This window comes from Phacochoerus africanus, chromosome 15 (genome assembly GCF_016906955.1).
Source record: "Phacochoerus africanus isolate WHEZ1 chromosome 15, ROS_Pafr_v1, whole genome shotgun sequence".
NCBI lineage: Eukaryota > Metazoa > Chordata > Mammalia > Artiodactyla > Suidae > Phacochoerus > Phacochoerus africanus.
In genome coordinates this window covers 72,771,303-72,791,110 of record NC_062558.1, presented here as the reverse complement: position 1 = coordinate 72,791,110, position 19,808 = coordinate 72,771,303, and the positions used below count along the sequence as shown (strand labels likewise).

General features: G+C 46.6%; 1 protein-coding gene across 1 annotated transcript in view; it reads right to left on the bottom strand.

The window, feature by feature from the left end:
* The window catches only part of STOX1 (storkhead box 1), a 57,154-nt gene extending 51,094 nt beyond the window's left edge, over positions 1-6,060 (bottom strand). The window contains 2 exon segments of the mRNA XM_047761859.1: positions 5,695-5,883; positions 5,886-6,060. Of these exon segments, the coding sequence (XP_047617815.1) occupies positions 5,695-5,883; positions 5,886-6,003 (307 nt within the window). The 5' untranslated portion in view covers positions 6,004-6,060.
* Between the last annotated feature and the right edge of the window lie 13,748 nt (positions 6,061-19,808).

Genomic DNA, 19,808 nt, shown 5'->3' with positions numbered 1-19,808 from the left:
TTTTGCTATTTCTTGGGCCGCTCCCGTGGCATATGGAGGTTCCCAGGCTAGGGGTTGAATCGGAGCTGTAGCCACCGGCCTACGCCAGAGCCACAGCAACACAGGATCCGAGCCGAGTCTGCAACCTACACCACAGCTCACGGCAACACCGGATCGTTAACCCACTGAGCAAGGGCAGGGACCAAACCCGCAACCTCATGGTTCCTAATCGAATTCGTTAACCACTGCGCCATGACGGGAACTCCTATATGTAGAATCTTAAAAAAGGATACGAATGAACTTATTTGCAGAACAGAAACAGACTCAGACTTTGAAAAACTTATGGTTACCAAAGGGGATAGGTGGTGGGGGAGGGGAGGGACTGGGGTTTTAGGATTGGCATATGAGATATATGGAATGTATATCTCATATTGGCATATGAGATATACAGACCTGCTGTATAACACTGGGAAACTCTACCTAATATTCTGTGATAATCTATACGGGAAAAGAATCTGCAAGAGAATGGATGTGTGTACACGTAGAACTGAATCACGCTGCTGAACAGCAGAAATGATCACAACATTGTAAACCAACTATACGTCAATAAAATTTTAAAAAATGAAATAAAAAATACCCTTAGCTACTAAACTCCACAAGATGCCCTACTGCCAACTCATGCCAGGACTTGAGAGAAACAAGGCAGAATAGGAGTTGGACCATTCCCTCTCCTCACCATCTCTACACGCTTCCTCCAGCCATTCCCCAAATCAGATGAGGATAAGTCAGAACATTTCAGATGTCTTCCCAACCCTTGTACCTTCCAGCACCAGGCACCCCTGAGCTGTTCTTCTCCCAAACAGATCCCAGAATAGATTCCGAAATGTACACCTAGCATACATTAGTGACTGGTCCCTACTCTTCTTGGGCACTTGTAAATCTTACCTTGATACCTCTTAGAGATGTTTCAGGGAGCAGGCAGGAAGACATGGGGAGCAGTGGGAAGGCCTTCCCCTCCCCTCCCCTTCACCAGCCTGACCTGCCTGATTTTCAGTACCTGCCAAAGCACACACCAGGGAACTCTTGCCCAACTAAGAGCCCAAGGTAGCCCTTGCAGTGTCCCCACGTGTCACTATGGGATGGAGAAGAGTGTGTGTGGACCAGCTGGCTTCCAGCACAGAGCCTCCCACTCAGCTATTCCCTCTTGAGGTGGATATGAAATAAACAGGCTGAATCTCTTTTCTCCCCGAGCACACACAACTCTGAATAAAAGGTGCATTAAAACATAGGAAAAAAAAAAAAAAAAAAACTACAGCAGGACCTAGCATACGAATACAATAATGAAGCAAGCATTTTGAAAAGGTCACAGGTTTTTTTTTTTTTTTTGGTCTTTTTGCCATTTCTAGGGCCGCTCCCACGGCATATGGAGGTTCCCAGGCTAGGGGTCCAATTGGAGCCGTAGCCACTGGCCTACGCCAGAGCCACAGCAACGCAGGATCCGAACCGCGTCTGCAACCTACACCACAGCTCATGGCAACGCCGGATCCTTAACCCACTGAGCAAGGGCAGGGACCGAACCCGCAACCTCATGGTTCCTAGTCAGATTCGTTAACCACTGCGCCACGACGGGAACTCCAGGTATTTTTGTTTTTACTTTCATTCAATGAAAAAAGATCAAAGGCCAAGCTTGGGGTGAGTGAGTAGGGTTACCTCAGCCATAAATTTCAGGGAACAAATGTGTTTGGCCAAGTGGCCTTCCTTCCCTCACCCTGGGAGGCTTTCAACTCCCCAGTGGGTATAGTCTCAGAGCAAGAACGGATCAACCCAAACAAATACAGGTGTCCCCGCCCCTACCACCTGCAGTGGCTCAGCCTGGGAATCAGGGGACTGCCTCCAGCTGCCAGAGCTTACAGCCCTTTCGTTTGTTAATGTTGTTTGCTAATTAAAAACAAACAAACAAAAAACAGAAAACACCAGAAGGCGAGAGCACAAAAGAAGTGTTAGTTCCAATTATCCTCTGTCCCCGTTTTTAGGGAAATGCTGGTAGCCTGGAAACTACTTTTCTTAGCAGAGAACAGCTGGGGTAGAAAAAGTGAAGAAGCAAAGAAACAGCAACAAAAACATGGAGAAAACATAAACTCCTGCAGGTCTGAAATTCAGGCCTGTCACTCCTGTCTGCTTGGCCAGTGCATTCCTTCCTCGTATCTTCCGACGCCTCCATGAGCCCCAGGTCCAGAAGCCCAGGAGAAGACCCTGTGGAGCACAGTGGGTTTACAAAGCAGATGGCCATCCCTCTTCCCCTCCCTGTATCTTGTCTGAGTTGCCAGCTACGCTCTGTGTCCAAGTGCTCTTACGTAGGAGTACATGAGCCTTTAAAACCAAAAACAACTACAGTAAAGAGACCAAATGCATCTGACCAAATTGATTCTTTGTCCCCCTGCCCCTTTTTAAAATAGCATTTTACCCTTTTCCACACGGAAACAGCAAGAATGGAGTGAAAACCTTCTACAGGGTAAAGCTGTGCTTCCCTCGCCTTCCTGGAAGACCAATTTTCCTTCCGGAAGCCAATACTCCCAGATTCAGGAAAGCAAACGGACTGAAACTTTCAATTTCTTTGGGAGAAGTCAGCTTCTCTTGCCCTCACCACCTTCTGGGACTCTTGAGAAGGCCCAGAGCTACCTTGACACTTCCTCACCTTTGATCTGACCCAGAGACTCTCAAGTTAGACTAGTAATTATCAACTCTATTCAAAACAAATCTCCCTGCCTATGTGCACCTACTTATCAGCATCAAATAAGACCTTTCCCTGGAGTCCAGGGAAATGAATCTGACTAGCATCCTTGAGGACACAGGTTAGATCCCTGGCCTCTCTCAGTGGGTTAAGGATCTGGCCTTGCTGTGGCTGTGGCTGTGGCATAGGCCAGTGGCTACAGCTCCAATTTGACCCCTAGCCTGGGAACCTCCATGTGCCATGAGTGTGGCCCTAAAAAGATGCACGCACACACACACACAAGACCTTTCCCTATTTTTCTCCTCAAAATGTCCTAATAGGTGGTTGTACACAAATTATGGCTAAAGTCCAAATTCCTTTTTTTTTTTTTTGGCTGCCCCCACAGCATGCAGAAGTGACCGGGCCAGGGAATGAACCAGTGGGCCACAGAGTGACTCAAGCCACGGTAGAATACAGTGTCCATCACATTCAGAATTGTGCAATGAGGCAGCACTACTAGTAGATGGATAATCAGAGAACCTAGCAACATGTTCACTTTGTCCACTTCATCTTTCAGATGGCAGCAAACAGGACCAACTTAGGAACTAGCATTCACCACAAGGTAGCGGCATCGCAGCTGCCTCTGGCTTAGCACAAACCCACTCTATTTCACCCTCAGGTCTAGACCCCAACTTCATCCACTCCCTCTCTGCCGTATACTCTATGCTCACCCTTTGAAAGGGGGTGGGGAGCCAGAGAATGCAACCGCTAATTCAAACCAGAAAATCCGAGGTCACAGAAATGAAAAGAATATTTCATCCGGCCTGTCTGAAAGACCCCTTCTCCTTCAAGAATTTTGGCTTTGCTACTTGGTCCACTGCTATCAAAGCCAGAAATGGATTTTCTTCACTCATTCCTGCAGGTCAAAGGAGATGAAGCAGGTGTAGGTGGCTTTGCAAATGGGCTCTTCTTTTGCTCTTAAGGGAAGGAAAAATGGGGGTGGGTAGATGTAACACACAGAATTGGACGCATGGAGGGAAGAAGCCAAGGTTTGACCTCACTGGCCTCGGATGTGGGGACATCGTTTCTGAGCAGATGATGAGCAACATGGAGTGCCTCATGCTCCTTACCCCTGGGGACTACAATAAATGTTTTCTATTTGCTGCTCCTCTCCTCAAACAGACAAGGAGGAGGATTTATGGACTAAGAGAGGGGTTCTTTGGTAGGAGTCAAAATTTAGGGCTGGAACAACTGGTGACTTGTCAACAGCTCACCATCAAATGGTCCTCACAACTCCACATAAATGCCGACACAACCAGGCTGTTCCAGGGAGGTGACGCCCACCTGAGTGTAGTGGTGGGTGACAGAGACCACTCAGCGGTGTAATGGTTTAACTTCTCAAATGAGACGCTGTTTCACTCAAGCAAAAACCTTCTGTCTGTCTCCTAACAAACGGGCTCTCTGAAAAGACTGGAAAGGAGGAATTCCATTTAGCTAATGGGATGAGATCAGTCCAGAGCGCCACTTGCTATTTATTGATTTATTTATTTTTGCTTTTTAGGGCCACATCCGAGGCACATGGAAGTTTCTCAAGCTAGGGGTCCAATGGGAGCTGTAGCCACCGGCCTACACCACAGCCACAGCAACACAGGATCCCAGCTGCATCTGAGGCCTACACCACAGCTCACAGCAACACCAGATCCTTAACCCACTAAGCGAGGCCAGGGATTGAACCTAAAACCTCATGGTTCCTAGTTGGATGTTTCTGCTGTGCCACGAGGGGAAATCTTAGTTATTTCTTTTTCCCTAGCAGTTAATGACCCCAAAACTTCCCCTAGGCCCTTGAACCAAGACCACCACACCACGCAGAACAGCACGGTATGAAAACCATGGCCCGTTGTCCACTCCAAGTCTACAATTAAAAAAAAAAAAAAAAAAAAAAGGCAGCAGCCAGTTCACAATGGGTAGATTCTGGCCAGCCCCTAGTGTACCCTTCCTAAGCGCCCCCCCTGGAGCCGAGATAGAGCCCCTGTCTCCTGACTCCGCAGGCCTCAAACCTCTCTCCTTTGGAGTTCCCGTCGTGGCCCAGTGGTTAACGAATCCGACTAGGAACCATGAGGTTGTGGGTTCGGTCCCTGCCCTTGCTCAGTGGGTTAAGGATCCGGCGTTGCCATGAGCTGTGGTGTAGGTTGCAGACGCGGCTCGGATCCCGCGTTGCTGTGGCTCTGGTGTAGGCCAGCGGCTACAGCTCCAATTCGACCCCTAGCCTGGGAACCTCCATATGCCGTGGGAAGCGGCCTTGAAAAGGCAAAAGGACAAAAAAATAAATAAATAAATAAATAATAAAAAACAAAGCAAAACAAAAACCTCTCTCCTTAGACATCACTTTTCCAAGTAGAAAATTCTTCCTAACAGAAACCTGTGCACTCCACTGACAGAAAGAGTTGAATGGAGGAGTTCCCGTCGTTGTGCAGTGGTTAACGAATCCGACTAGGAACCATGAGGTTGCAGGTTCGGTCCCTGCCCTTGCTCAGTGGGTTAAGGATCTGCCGTTGCCGTGAGCTGTGGTGTAGGTCGCAGACGCGGCTCGGATCCCGCGTTGCTGTGGCTCTGGTGTAGGCTGGCAGCTACAGCTCCGATTGGACCCCTAGCCTGGGAACCTCCATATGCCGCGGAGCGGCCCAAGAAATGGCAAAAAGACCAAAAAAAAAAAAAAAAAGACAACAAAAAACAAACAAAACAAAAAAGAGCTGAATGGAGACACCCTGCAGATGGCCCAGGGCAGTTCCCAGAAATACCTTGCGGGCCCGAAGTTTGTGTCCCAACAGGAGGGAAAGTCTTAGGAAGCAGCCCTTCAATCTGTCCTCCCAACCCCTCACCCCCACCACCCTCACAGCCGGATCCCGCTCCCTGAAGCGGACCCCTCGGCTGCACGCGCCCCCGCGGCCATGGCTCTATCCCCGCAACTCGCGCGGGGGGCCCTCCCCTCCGGGCCCCGCACTCACCCACCGCCCGGATGCGGAAGCCGCGTGGCGGGCGCAGCGCCCGGCGGCACCAGGCTTCGCGAAGCACCTGCAGGCTGGCGGGAGGCGCGTGCACCAGCAGCACCCCGCGCCTCAGCCAGCCCTGGAAGGCCAGCCGCGAGGCGGCGCGCGCCAGCCGCAAGTTCCAGAAGCAGCGCGCGTTGGCTCGCCGAAGGCGCGGAATACCGAGCGCCCGCCCGGCTCCTCCGCGCCCCCCGCAGTCTCTTGCGCCTCCAGCCTGCAAAGCACCAGGGCCAGCGAACCCGGCGTCAGTTGCACCGGCCCGGCCATGCTGCCCTCGGCGGCCGGGGCCCGCAGCCTAGCGCACTGCTGCGCGCCGCAGCGGCCGGCGGGAGGGATCGGCTTACTGCGTACGGCGGCTGCTGCCGGGGGAACCGGGCTCCAGGGGGCGGGGTCGAGGTGCGCGGCTGGCCGGGGTGGGGCGGGACGCGCGGCCTGGGGACGGCCACTGCTCTCATCCGCGAATCGCCCAGTAGGGTTTCCAGGGTGCTGAGTTCCCAGGTGGTTCTACACACCCCAGCCAGAGCTCTGCCCGCGCAGTACCCACTCCTCCAGCTCTCCGCAGCGCGGAACTTTTCGTCCCCGTGAAAGGCCCGCACCGGGTTTTTTCCAAGCCCAAGGCGTGCGGAGCTGCCTCCAACGGTGGTGCGAGGGGCATGGCCAGAGTTCCTTAGAGCCGAGAGGACAGAGATGGCCACTGTCGCGTTGGCTTTGGGATCTCCCCCAGTAAAAGAGGCCTCGAGGGACGACTCGCTCTGATCGAGGCTGGGAGTCAAGAGACCCAAGTTTGAGTCTCCGTCTGCTTCTGTTCAGTTTACACATATTACTTCCTCTCTCCAATCTGAGTTTACTGCCTTGTAAAATGAGTTGGGACCTTTTCCATAATTTTCTGGGGTTCTAGGGTCTGATCCCGCTCCTGGGATGTCCCATAGATTGAACGTGGTAAGGGGCAGAAAGTCATCCAAAGGCGCAACCCGGATTGCTGACGAGGCGCCGTGGTGAATCCTGCGATTCAGCCCTGGGTTGGGTTGGATATTCCGAAAGGAATCCCCAGGAGTGAAGGGAGAGGAACTTGTGACCTGTCACAAGCAGACTCTAGCCAATGCCTCTGAACAACGAGGGGGCAATTCAGATACTGAGGGACAGAAAGGCTAGAGCCCTGAGCGTGGCAATGGGTGGGAGCTCCTCCAGGAAAGAACAGGGAAAGGAGAGGAATGGAAATACAATCAGCACAATAAGGGCGCAAAGGTGCTTGGCAAGACCTGGCCAATCATTCCAGATTCCGACTCTCTCAGTTAATCAGCCGTCAATAACAACTGCAATAATTTGAGATCTGTACCCTGCCCCTGGTGGATCATTATCACGGTTAATGATAGGTGATGTTGTTAATAACCATCGCTCACACTTATTGAACACCATATGGGGGGGCTTAATTGCACAGCTCAGTGTTAGCTACTATTAGTATCTCTATTTTTATTTTATTTTGCAGATGAAGAAACTGAAATGAGGTTAGATTGAGAAGTATTTCCCATGTAAATCAACTAAAATAAAATGAAAGAAATTTTTAAGTATTTCCTGGTTACACAGATGGTAAGGAATGGAGTCAGACAAATGCCAAAGCAGGGTTCTCTATGACAAATAAGTCTGACACAAGATTCAATTCAAGTAAGTATGCAAACCTGAGACAACCCTCTCACATCTGAATTCTGGGATGTGGGTGGATGAATGGATAGGCGTATAAATATAGCAGAGAGGCCAAATGAATTAAATGTTCCCCTCTGTATGGCCTACATAGGGAGAGCCAAGCTCCCCCTATCATGATGGATTTCTCTCCATCATGGCACTTGCCTTGCAGAATCAAGGATGACTTTCCTGCATTCCCCAACCAGAGGAACTATGATTTTTATCCCCACATCTCTAGCAGCTACTGCAGCATCTTTTCCATAATAATCATGATGATAATTCCCACTTATTCTCAGCTCACTCTGCACCTAGAACTATATATATATGTGTGTATACATTTGTTCTTTTGTCTTTTTGGGGCTGCACCTGCAGCATATGGAGATTCTCAGGGCAGGGGTTGAATAGGGGCTTACAGCTGCTGGCCTACACCACAGCTCACAGCAATGCTGGATCCTTAACCCACTGAGCAAAGCCAAGGATCAAACCCGCATCCTCACAGATACTAGTCCAGTTTGTTTACCAGTGAGCCACTAGGGAACTCCTAGAACTATATTAAGAGTTCTACATGTGTGGTCTAATTTTATCCTCAAATTAACTGTCTGAAAAGGGTAATATTATTGAGGCCCATCTTCCACAAGAAAAAATCTCTTTTGAGGCAGCATGCTCATGGGGACAGAGTTAATAGATGGTAAAACAGAGAGCCCACACACCTGGCTAGAGGGAGGGAGAGCCATCATAGGACCTGTGGCCAGGTATGAAAAGTCCTGATCTTAATTCTCTGTCCCAAGAACCTGAACTGGAAATACACCATCAGGCCCTTCCTAGCAGGGTTTGTCCTGCAAGGATGCTAGCAGGTAGACCCATGGCCTGAAATTATGAGGTAGAACTGTCTTAACCTGTGACAACTTTGTTCAGATGTTCAAAATTTCCTTGATTTTATTTAAGCTAGTCCAATTCACAAAAGAAAGGAGAAAGAATTTTTTTTTTTTAATTTCAACTATAGTCAACAAGTCATGGAGTTCCTGTTGTGGTGCAGAGGAAACAATCCGACTAGGAACCATGAGGTTGTAGGTTCAGTCCCTGGCCTTGCTCAGTGGGTTAAGGATCCGGCGTTGCCATGAGCTGTGGTGTAGGTCGCAGAAGCGGCTCGGGTCTGGTGTTGCTGTAGCTCTGGCGTAGGCTGGTAGCAACAGCTCTGATTAGACCCCTAGCCTGGGAACCTCCATATGCCACAGGTGCGGCCCTCAAAAAAAAAAAGTCACTTTTTTCCCCAAAGGTTCGACTACCACCCAAATATTTCCAAACTCTTACAAAATAGAACATATCTTAAAAGTTACATGGAAAACTGTAGGCCTCCAACTGGAATGGCCTGTATTATTCAGGAAAACTAGAGAACGAACTTCTCTAGGACATTCCATCTTTGGGATCTCTGCAGATGAGACACAAATATTTTAGAATTCCTATTTTTTTATTCTCCACTTAAAGAGGCACAGAGTAGTCAACTAAAAACTACAGTCTCAAGATAGAGGGGGTTTTTCTGTTTGTTTTTTGCTTTTTTTTTTTTATCTTTTGCCTTTTCTGGGGCTGCTCCTGCAGCATATGGAAGTTCCCAGGCTAGGGGTCTAATCAGAGCTGCAGCTGCCAGTCTACACCATAGCCATAGCAACGTGGGGATCCGAGCTGCATCTGAGGCCTACACCACAGCTCACGGCAATGCCAGATCCTTAACCCACTGAGCGAGGCCAGGGATCGAAACCGAGACCTCATGGTTCCTGGTCGGATTCGCTAACCACTGAGCACGACTGGAACTCCAAGATGGAGGTTTTTTATTTTTGCTTTGTTTTGTTTTTCCCACACCCATAGCATGTGGAAGTTCCCAGGCCAGGGACCAAACCCATTCTTCAGTAGCAGCCTGTGCTGCAGCTGAGGCAACACCACACCCTTAACCAGCTGTACCTCGTGGCAATTTCCAGGATTTTTTTTTAATTATTTATTTTCAGTGGACTCTTTGCCTGGGAAAGGACAAAGTAATTCTAACACTATGTACAAATCCAAACAGCATGCTGTGAAGTCATTAAAAACATCGAGGTAGTAGTTTCCGTTGTGGCTTAGCAGGTTAAGAACCTGACCACTATCCATGAGGATGCAGGTTTGATCCCTGGCCTCGCTCAGTGTGTTAAGGATCCGGCATTTTGCTGTGGCTGTGGCATAGGCCAGTGGCTGCAGCTCTGATTCAACTCCTAGCCTGGGAACTTCCATATGCCGCAGGTGCAGCCCTAAAAAGACATACGAACACACAAAAAAAGATTGAGATGAAACTTTCTGTACTAAAACAAGACAATATCCCAGATATATATTTTAAGTAAAAAAGAAAACTACATAGTAAGGCTAGAATAAGGGAGGGAGGAAGGAAGGGAAGAAGGAAGGGAGATAATAGGCACATATATTCACAAGTGCCTGGAAAATCTGGAAGGGTACGTAAGATGCTGGTGATAACAGAGGTTACCTCCAGAGAGAGGAACAAAGGACAGGATAAAAGGGAGGCTTATTTTTCACTGTGTTTACTATGTGCAAATATTTGTTCAAAATGTCTATCAGGACATCAAGAGATTAGCTCTAGTCATTTTGAGACATAGGATAGCTCTGTAGTTTATTTCCTCCAGAGTAAATAATTGCCAACAATTTATTTCAATTTTCTCCTCTCCTATTTCCAGATTATCCCTCTCTTGTTCACCTTATCAGGTCTGAAATTCCTACACAGACAATCTCAACTTAGAAAAGACTGTCTCCAAAGTCACTGCTAAGGGCACATGCATGGTTTTCTCCCATTATTACATTTTTGTGAAGATTTCTTTAGCTCATCCAATTTGCCGTTGACTCCAAAATTGCAGTGGCCTTTCATGGGACAGGACACAGGATCTGTAAGGAGCTTTTGGACTTCAAGACCACTGAGAAAGGAGTTCCCATTGTAGCTCAGGAGTAATGAACTCAACTAGTACCCATGAGGATGCAGGTTCGATCCCTGGCCTCACTCAGTGGGTTAAGGATCTGGCACTGCTGAGAGCTGTGATATAAGTTGCAGGCAAGGCTCATATCCCAAGTTGCTGTGGCTGGGTATAGGCCTGCAGCTGCAGCTCCCAATTCGACCCCTAGCCTGGGAACTTCATATGCCACAGGTGCAGCCCTAAAAGGAAAAAAAAAAAAAAAAAAAGACCACTGAGAAAGATTAAGATGGCTTGTCCTAGAGACAAGGGAACGGGAAGCTGGTGCCTTCGACTGAATTGAGGGAGGGTCACGACTGGCAGATACCTCTCCCAAGAGATCCCCCATATGGAGAGAAACTTGCAGATACTTTTGGAGTCTAAACTCCAAAGCATCAGCCTTGAGAACAGAAGAGGCAACAGAAGACCATTGTGGGGCCCTCTCTGAACCCACACAGAGCTTGTGAACTTGGTGGTCAGTGGACGTGGAGGAGCAGCCCTTGACTGTGTGGCAGAGGGTACCAAGGTTAACTGTAATGGGCACCCCGAGAAAAAAGACCAGGCCCCTTTTCCCCATTTTCTGGGTATCACGTAAACCCCCAAGGTTTTTTTGTTTTGTTTTGTTTTTGGCAATTCCAAGGAGTGGACTTCTCAAAACACGGTGAGACTTTTTTGGCCAACTCTGGCAAATGGAACTTGGAGTTTGACTTTATTTCATTTAGAAAACTGGAACTGAAGGGGGGAAATTCATTCTTGCCACATTGTAATTGCTGGGAAGATACACTGGATGATGTGATGCTCTCATCTGGCTGGCACCTGTCCTAAGGAGAGCATTCAGTGCTCTTCACACCCAGTCTCCAGCCTGTCTTTCCAGCTTTCTCTCCATTTCCAGCCTTCCTTTCTTCCTCCAGTCCACACCAAGGATCTTATGCTTCCGCTCTTCAAAATTATGCACCTTCCCAAACACGCCCCCACATCTTTGTTCACACTGTTCCCTCTGCCTAGAAGTTCTTTCCCCTTTCCACTAGGCGGTATCCTACAAAGGCCAGCTCATAAAACCTGTGACACATCCAGGAAGATTCAATCTGTTCTTGGAACACATCGTTAACCCTCTTATACATGTATTAAAGGCTATAATACTTAGTTACCTGTCTCATCAGGCAACCTGCCATTCCTTGAGGGCCAGGCTCCTACATGATTCATCTCTCTAAGCCAGTGTGTAGCCCAGTACCTGGGTCAGAGATTCGTTCTGTCGGAATCAAATCTAATTTTATGAGTGCTTGGTCCAGGATAACCCTGCTTTTCTTACTTCTTGCTAACCTGGTGTCACCATACACACATGCATCTTTGGGCATCAATGCTCAGGGCGAAGCCTCAAGGAACAGGCACACAGGCTTCACACACCCAGGCATCTGGAGGTCAGTGGTGTCTCTGGCGTCTAAGACACACGTTGGATGCAGAGGGTTAAAGATCCCTTTTATCACTACAATGGCTTGGGTCACTGCTATGATTTGATCCCTGGCCCGGCAACTTCCATATGTCATCTTCGTGGCCAAAAAAAAAAAGAAAGAAAATCAAGACTTGACACTCAGGCTGATTTAGAAAGCATTTCATATCTGGTTTCTCTTTATTATGACCATTTGTGCTTCTACAGCGTATTTCTTACATTTATCAGAAAAAAACGAAAAGCGAAACAATAACAACAACCAAACAATAACAACAACAAGGCCCTGGAGACTGTGTCTATTTCTCAAAGGGAAATGTGAGTCTTTCCTAAGCAACTGTGTTTATTTAAAGGACAGAGAAAAGGAGGTGGGGGCAGGGAAAGGAACTTTAATGTCATTTCTTCTTGTCTGGCGTTTTGGGGGTGGGTTTTGTTTTCTTTTTCTTTTTTTGGTTTTTGTCCTTTTTTTTTTTTTTTGGACTGCACCCACAGGATATGGAAGTTCCCAGGCTAAATGTCGAACTGGAGCTGTAGCTGCTGGCCTCCGACACAGCCACAGCAACACTGGATCCGAGCCTCGTCTGTGACCTACACCACAGGTCATGGGCAACACCAGATCCTTAAACCACTGGTCAAGGCCAGGGATTGAACCCCCATCCTCATGGATCCTACTTGGGATTGTTAACTGCTGAGCCACGCTGGGAACTCCTATTTTTCTTTCTTTTTTTTTTCTATAATGTCATTTCTTTTTTAAGAAAAAACACTACTGTCTTTATTCTAGTTGCCTAACATAGAGACTGGACCACAGTAGCTTTATCTGTAAAATGCGAGTAAAAATAATTGGCTGACCTGAAGGATTTCTTAGGGCCCCTCCAGCTTCATAGTTCTACAGCTCAGCTTTCATGCCAGCAGCAGGAACCCTAATGCGGTTTTCAATAATCATTGAGCCCAGTGAGGTCCTAACGGATGCAAAAATCAGAGCCTGAGAGCCAGATAGCTCCAAAGCAGATTCCAATTTTTCTTTAAACATATCGTTTTATCTTCTCAATGGCAAGAGGCCAAAAAAAGAAATCAATATTGGAGGGGAAATCTCCTTAGCTTAGAACACTAAAGGGCTTGGGATACCAAAAAAACCCATGATTCTGATGTGAGAAAGGATGTAAAAAATTATTCTGACACTTGTTAAAATGGTAAAGAGTTTGTTCAAGAATATTGTGGCCTAGGAGTTCCTGTCGTAGCGCAGTGGTTAACGAATCCGACTAGGAACCATGAGGTTGCAGGTTCGGTCCCTGCCCTTGCTCAGTGGGTTAAGGATCTGCCGTTGCCGTGAGCTGTGGTGTAGGTCGCAGACGCGGCTTGGATCCCGCGTTGCTGTGGCTCTGGCGTAGGCCAGTGGCTACAGCTCCGATTAGACCCCTAGCCTGGGAACCTCCATATGCCTCGAGAGCGGCCCAAGAAATGGCAAAAAGACCAAAAAAAAAAAAATTTGTGGCCCAGCCGGTTAAGGATTGGGCATTGTAACTACACTGCAGTGGCTTGGGTCGCTGCTCTGGCACCAGTTTGATCGCTGTCCTGGTGCGTACCTCAGGCACAGCCCCCCAAAAAAAGAGCCCAGAAGAACCCGACTTTAAGAGTTCCCATTGTGGTCAGTGGAAACAAATCCAACTAGTAACCATAAGGATTCAGGCTTCGATCCCTGGCCTCACTCAGTGGGTTAAGAATCTAGCATTGCCATGAGCTGTGGTGTAGGTGACAAACGTGGCTTGGATCCTGTGTGGCTGTCTTAGGCCAGCAGCTGTAGCTCTGATTGGACCCCTAGCCTGAGAATCTCCATATGCTGCGGGTGCAGCCCTAAAAAGAAAAAAAAAAAGAAGAACCTGACTTTATAAAGTTTGGTCAAGGAAAGTCTTTGTCAGGGGCCAGTACAAACTTCCCATTGTTCAGCCCTCCTTACTTCGTTAAAGGACTTAACATCCATACAGCATTTAAAATACTCTATAATCAATCCTATTCTTGTAAACTTCCATTCCAGGGGATTACTGGAATAATTATCATTATGTTAACAAAAATTATTTTGAGATTAGTGGGATTACAAGCAATTTTTATTTCTTTCTTTGAGCTCTCTATACTTTCCAAGTATTCTGTAATTAAAAAGAGGCCCCGGAGTTCCCGTCGTGGCACAGTGGTTAACGAATCCGACTAGGAACCATGAGGTTGCAGGTTCGGTCCCTGCCCTTGCTCAGTGGGTTAACGATCCGGCCTTGCTGTGAGCTGTGGTGTAGGTTGCAGACACGGCTCGGATCCCTCGTTGCTGTGGCTCTGGCGTAGGCCGGTGGCTACAGCTCCGATTCGACCCCTAGCCTGGGAACCTCCATATGCCTTGAGAGCGGCCCAAGAAATAGCAACAACAACAACAACAACAAAAGGACAAAAAAAAAAAAAAAAGAGGCCCTAATAATGTTTGAGTTAAAGGAAGTAAAGGCAGCTGGCTCTTCTGCACTGGGGCCATCAAAGGCAATAAGCTTTTTAACCAAAATGAACAGACTCCATCACTCCACCTCTCCATTAAATGTGGGGTCAGGGGGCAGGTCTCTGAGCCGGAAAAAATTACTTCTGGCAAGAAAGCTGGAGCAGCATCTTGTCAAGAAGGCATGCAACTAAGTGCCCCGTGGCCAGAGCACGTCAGCAAAATTTCTATTATTTGAAATGTGGAAAATCTGATTGATTAGTTCTCTGACATCAAAAAATAAAGTATGTGAGTTCCTGTCGTGGCTCAGTGGTTAACGAATCTGACTAGGAACCATGAGGTCACGGGTTCAATCCCTGGCCTCTCTCAGTGGGTTAAGGATCCGGCATTGCCATGAGCTGTGGTGTAGGTCGCAGATGTGGCTCAAATCCTGTGGTGCAGGCTGGAAACTACAGCTCAGATTTGACCCCTAGCCTGGGGCCCTCCATATGCCGTGGTTGTGGCCCTAGATAAAAGACAAATAAATAAAGTATGGAGGCCTAAGGCAAGATGCCAAATCCAGTTTCAGGATTTTATTTTATTTTTCACTTTTGATTTTATTTATTTATTTATTTTGCTTTGTAGGGCTACACCCGTGACATACGGAGATTCCCAGGCTAGGGATTGAATTAGAGCTGTAGCTGCCATCCTGCACCACAGCCACAGCAACGTGTGACCCCTGACCAACTGCGTGAGGCCAGGGATCAAACTCACATCCTCATGGATACTAGTTGGCTTCATTTCCATTGTGCCACAATGGGAACTCTTTATTTTTCACTTTTTGACCATTTCTGTAGCATTTGGAAGATCTCAGGCCAGGGATTGAACTCGCACCACAGCAGCAACCCAAGGCACAACAGTGAAAAATGCCAGATCCTTAACCCACTGAGCTACTAGAAAATTCCAGTTTCAGGATTTTCAAGGAGAAATGACTTTTCTTCAGTTCTATTACAGCAGAGGGTGTAAAGCTGGGCCTTATATCCCACTCTTTACATGCACATCCAAGCAAAAATAAGTTGGCTCCATTCCTGGTGCCCAGATCTCAAAGGACCTCTTGTTTCCAGGGAGACCCCTGTCTTCTAGGTACAATCTGTGTTCTCGATTCCTTATGGGGGAAGGGGAGAAAAATGCTAAGGCATCTCTCTCACACGGAAATCATCATGAATTGGGAAACAAACTGTTGCTGTCCCCTTCTGACAGTCTACCTGTTAACCAGTTGTTGAAAAAATAAACCTCCACCTTTAATAATGTTTATCATTGTGTTGAATAAGTTGTTTGGCGGGAGTTCTCTTGTGTTACAGAGGGTTAAGGATCCGACATTGTCACTGCAGCAGCTTGGGTCGCTGCTATGGCTGGGGCTTGATCCCTGGCCCAGGAAATTCTGCATGTTGTGGCTACAGCCACAAAAACAAACTGTTTAGTGATATTCTTTTCCACTCTTCAATAAAATTGGTTAGTACCCTCAGTCATTACCTCTTACAATAAGGTACATCTAGATAGCAGAGTGCTTGTCAAATATACTTGCCAATAGGACACAAAAACATTAATATTTTTAAATAATACCTTTTTTTTTTTTTTTTTTAGGGCTGCACCCAGGGCATATAGAAGTTCCCAGGCTAGGGGTCAAATCAGAGCTACACCTGCCAGCCTACGCCACAGTCACAGCAACTCGGGATCTGAACCATGAGTGCGACCTACACCACAGCTCATGGCAACGCCAGATCCCCAACCTGCATCCTCATGGATACTAGTAGGATTCATTTCTTCTGCACCATGACAGGAACTCCCTAAATGTTGTCTTTGAAGGAGAGAAATGTCTTTTTTCCAATTAACTCTGGTATTGTATTCTCTTTGCCCACCAATTAAAAAAAATACAAACGACCCCCACCAAAAAAATAACAGGAGAGAGGACCACTGGAACATTAGAAAGAAGTGATATGAAGCTTCAGTGTCAGGAGGCTACAGATTCTGGTCTATCAGAGTTGCGACATTGTTCCTCATATGAGGAGCAAGATTCACACTCACAGGAGGGATATTAAGATTTGTATCCTTTAAGTAAATTAATTTCCATTTCTCACATATAATGTTGCTTGGGTTGACTTCTGCTCCTATGATAGAATCAGGAAATCTAATATTGTAGCTAGAAGGAACAGTTTCATCTGTTCCTGTTCTTCTCCATTCCGTCAAAACATACTTTGAGGAGTTCCCATTGTGGCTCAGGGGTAACAGATCTGACTAGTATCCATGAGGATGTGGATTTGATGCCTAGCTGTGGTGTAGGTCAGAGGCGAGGTGTGGCTCAGATATGGTTGCTGTGGCTGTGGTGTAGGCTGGCAGTTGCAGGTCTGATTCCATCCCTAGCCTGGGAACTTCCATATGCCGCAGGTGTATAAAACAAACAAAAACCCCACCAAGGAGTTCCCATTGTGGTGCATTGGAAACGAATCCAACTAGGAACTAGGGTTTCGGGTTTGATCCCTGGCCTTCCTTAGTGGGTTAAGGATCCAGTGTTGCCATGAGTTGTGGTGTAGGTCGCAGATGCGGCTCAGATCTGGCGTTGCTGTGGCTGTGGTGTAGGCCAGCAGCTGTGGCTCCAATTTGACCCCTAGCCTTAGGTGTGCCCTAAAAAGAAAAAACAAACAAAAAAAAACACAACAACAACAAAAAATACTTCATAGGGAAACAGAAGGCCACAGAAATTAAAGAAGTGCCCAGGGTCTCAGGGCTACTTAGTAGGGAGCCAGGAATGGAAGTTAGAGAGATTTCCAGCGCTAGGTCTAGAGCAGAGACAGGCAAACCAAGGATGGTGAGCCAAATCCAGCCTGCCTCATGTTTCAGTGTGGCCTACAAGCTAATAATGATCTTTACATTTTTAAATAATTGGAGAAATATATCAAAAGAAAAATTACATTTCTTGACACGTGAAAACTACATGAAATTCACATTTCAGTGTTCACAAAGTTTTACTGGAACACTGGCACATTTTTTCATGTATGTATTATTCTCTTCGGCTGCTCTTGTCAGCAGAGTTGAGCAGTTGCAACAGAGACTGTATGGTCTGCAAAGCCTAAAATATTTCTTCTCTGGTCCTTTACACAAAAAGTGTGCAGAATTCTTGTCGTGTCAAGGCTGCTCTACAGAACAGGGCCAAAGATAGGGAAAGGATTCTTACTGCACAAATGGTAGGTTTTCTGGGCCTCCTGGTTCAACTCAGTTGCATCGTGTGTTGGATGCTTCTGGAGAGGGGAGACCTGGCAGCTGCATTATGCATCCTATGGCCAACATGCTGAGCTGAGGTGGGGGTGGGAGTTAGTTTTTCTTCTCACTGCGCATTCAATCAGGAGCCTCTCAGCTAACCCTGTCAACAGGGAGACCAATTAGTGCCAATTTCGATGTGAAAGGCGTTTCCTTAAGGCAGAACTGAGATCACCACCTTGTTTCACACAAGCAATTCAGGGTCACAGGGTTAACCTGGTTTGCTTCAAACTAGAGCTTAAAAAGTAAAAGGCAGCCCTCTCACCAATCCCTAGAGCTCTCTAGACTCCTTAGGAAAAAGCGTCTAAGAATTCACCTCATTTACCACAAGGGGACCTAACACTTCGGGGGTAAACATCCGACAGCCCTAGCAAATTTAATATCCCACCACAAGATGACCCTCAGATTTCCCACAGATGTTTATGGCCAAACTTTATTAGAGCCATATGTAGTAATCAGGCTTCCTTGGAATTTAAGAGCACCAGGCCCTCCAGAATTTTTTAGGAAATCCAAGATCCACTTCCAAGGGCCAATGAGTTCTCAAAACACATTTCTTACAAGTGAAAATATTCTTTTATAGGCAACTTTATTTATACTAGATTGCCTAAAAATTCACTGTAAATAAACTTTTATGTACATATTGCAATTATTTTTTTTAGGGCCACACCCATGGCATATGGAGGTTTCCAGGCTAGGGGTCGAATTGGAGATCTAGCCACCGGCCTATACCACGGCCACAGCCACGCCAGATCTGAGCCATGTCTGCAAACAACACCACAGCTCACGGCAACGTGGACCCTTAACCCACTGAGCAAGGCCAGGGATCGAACTTGGGTCCTCATAGATCCTAGTCAGATTTGTTTGCCCTCAGCCACGACGGGAACTCTGTAAATATTTTAATAAAATGAACAGAGCTTACTTCTTAAACCTTTGGTGGATCATTTCTCTTTTTTTTGGCCATACCTGCAGCATGTGGAAGTTCCTGGGCTAGGGATCAAACCCAAGCCACAGCAGTGACCTGGGCCACTATAGTGACAACACCAGATCCTTAAGGTGGACCATTTCTTAAAAGAAACACAACTTTTTTTTTTTGAGAGTGTGTATTTTGTTATTCAAAAGAATTCATAACTTTAAAATACTGAGGTGCTACTCACTTAATATAAATTGGTTATTCTAAATAAATCAAAATTATTTATTCTAAAATGAACAATTTAGAAATTCCCATGGCTGTGGTGTGAGTTTGATCCCTGACTCAGGTATTCCTCTATGCTACTGCTGCAGCCAAAAATATAAAATAAATAAATAGATAAAATGAATGATACGATGGCAATCAGAACATTAACAATGTCATAATTTTTTAATGTTAGTGTAACCTTTTCATATCTGCTGAAAATTTCATTCATATTTTGAAGATTAAGAGGGTACATAACCATAGTATCCATGTTCCTTGCATGAATTTGAAGCCAAGAATTACTTTTGAAACCAGGAAACTGTCCCTCTTGGACATTCAAATTGCCAAATGGTGATGAGAAGTAAATCACACTAGTGAAAAATAGGAAAAGGAAATTCCTTTCAATTGATTACAATCAGTCAGAAAGGAGATTTACTAGGTTTTCCAGGTTGTAGATATTTTGGTGGGGGGGGGCATTAACCTCTCCCAATCTTCACCCAAACCACACACTTTTTTAGAATGCCCTCTGTTATTTTTGAAAAAATGATACATTTCATTATTAAAAATTCAAATACCATACAAAAAAGAAAAAAAAAATCACCTGAAATTCTGTGACCCAAAAATGATCATCTTTAGCAAGGTGAACCTTTTTTTTTTTTTTGTCTTTTTAGGGCCTCACCTGAGGCATATGGAGGTTCCCAGGCTAGGGGTCAAATTGGAGCTGTAGCTGCCAACCTACTCCACAGCCACAGCAATGCAGGATCTGAACCACATCTGTGACCTACACCACAGCTCATGGCAACCCAGATCCTTAACCCACGGAGCAAGACCAGGTACTGAACCCATATCCTAATGGATGCTAGTTGGGTTCGTTAACCTCTGAGCCATGATGGGAACTCCCAAGGTGAACTTTTTGTTTTGTTTTGTTTTTTTAGGGCCACACCCACAGCATATGGAAGTTCCCAGGCTAGCGGTCGAATCAAGCTACAGCCGCTGGCCTACACCACAGCTCACAGCAACGCCAGATCCTTAACC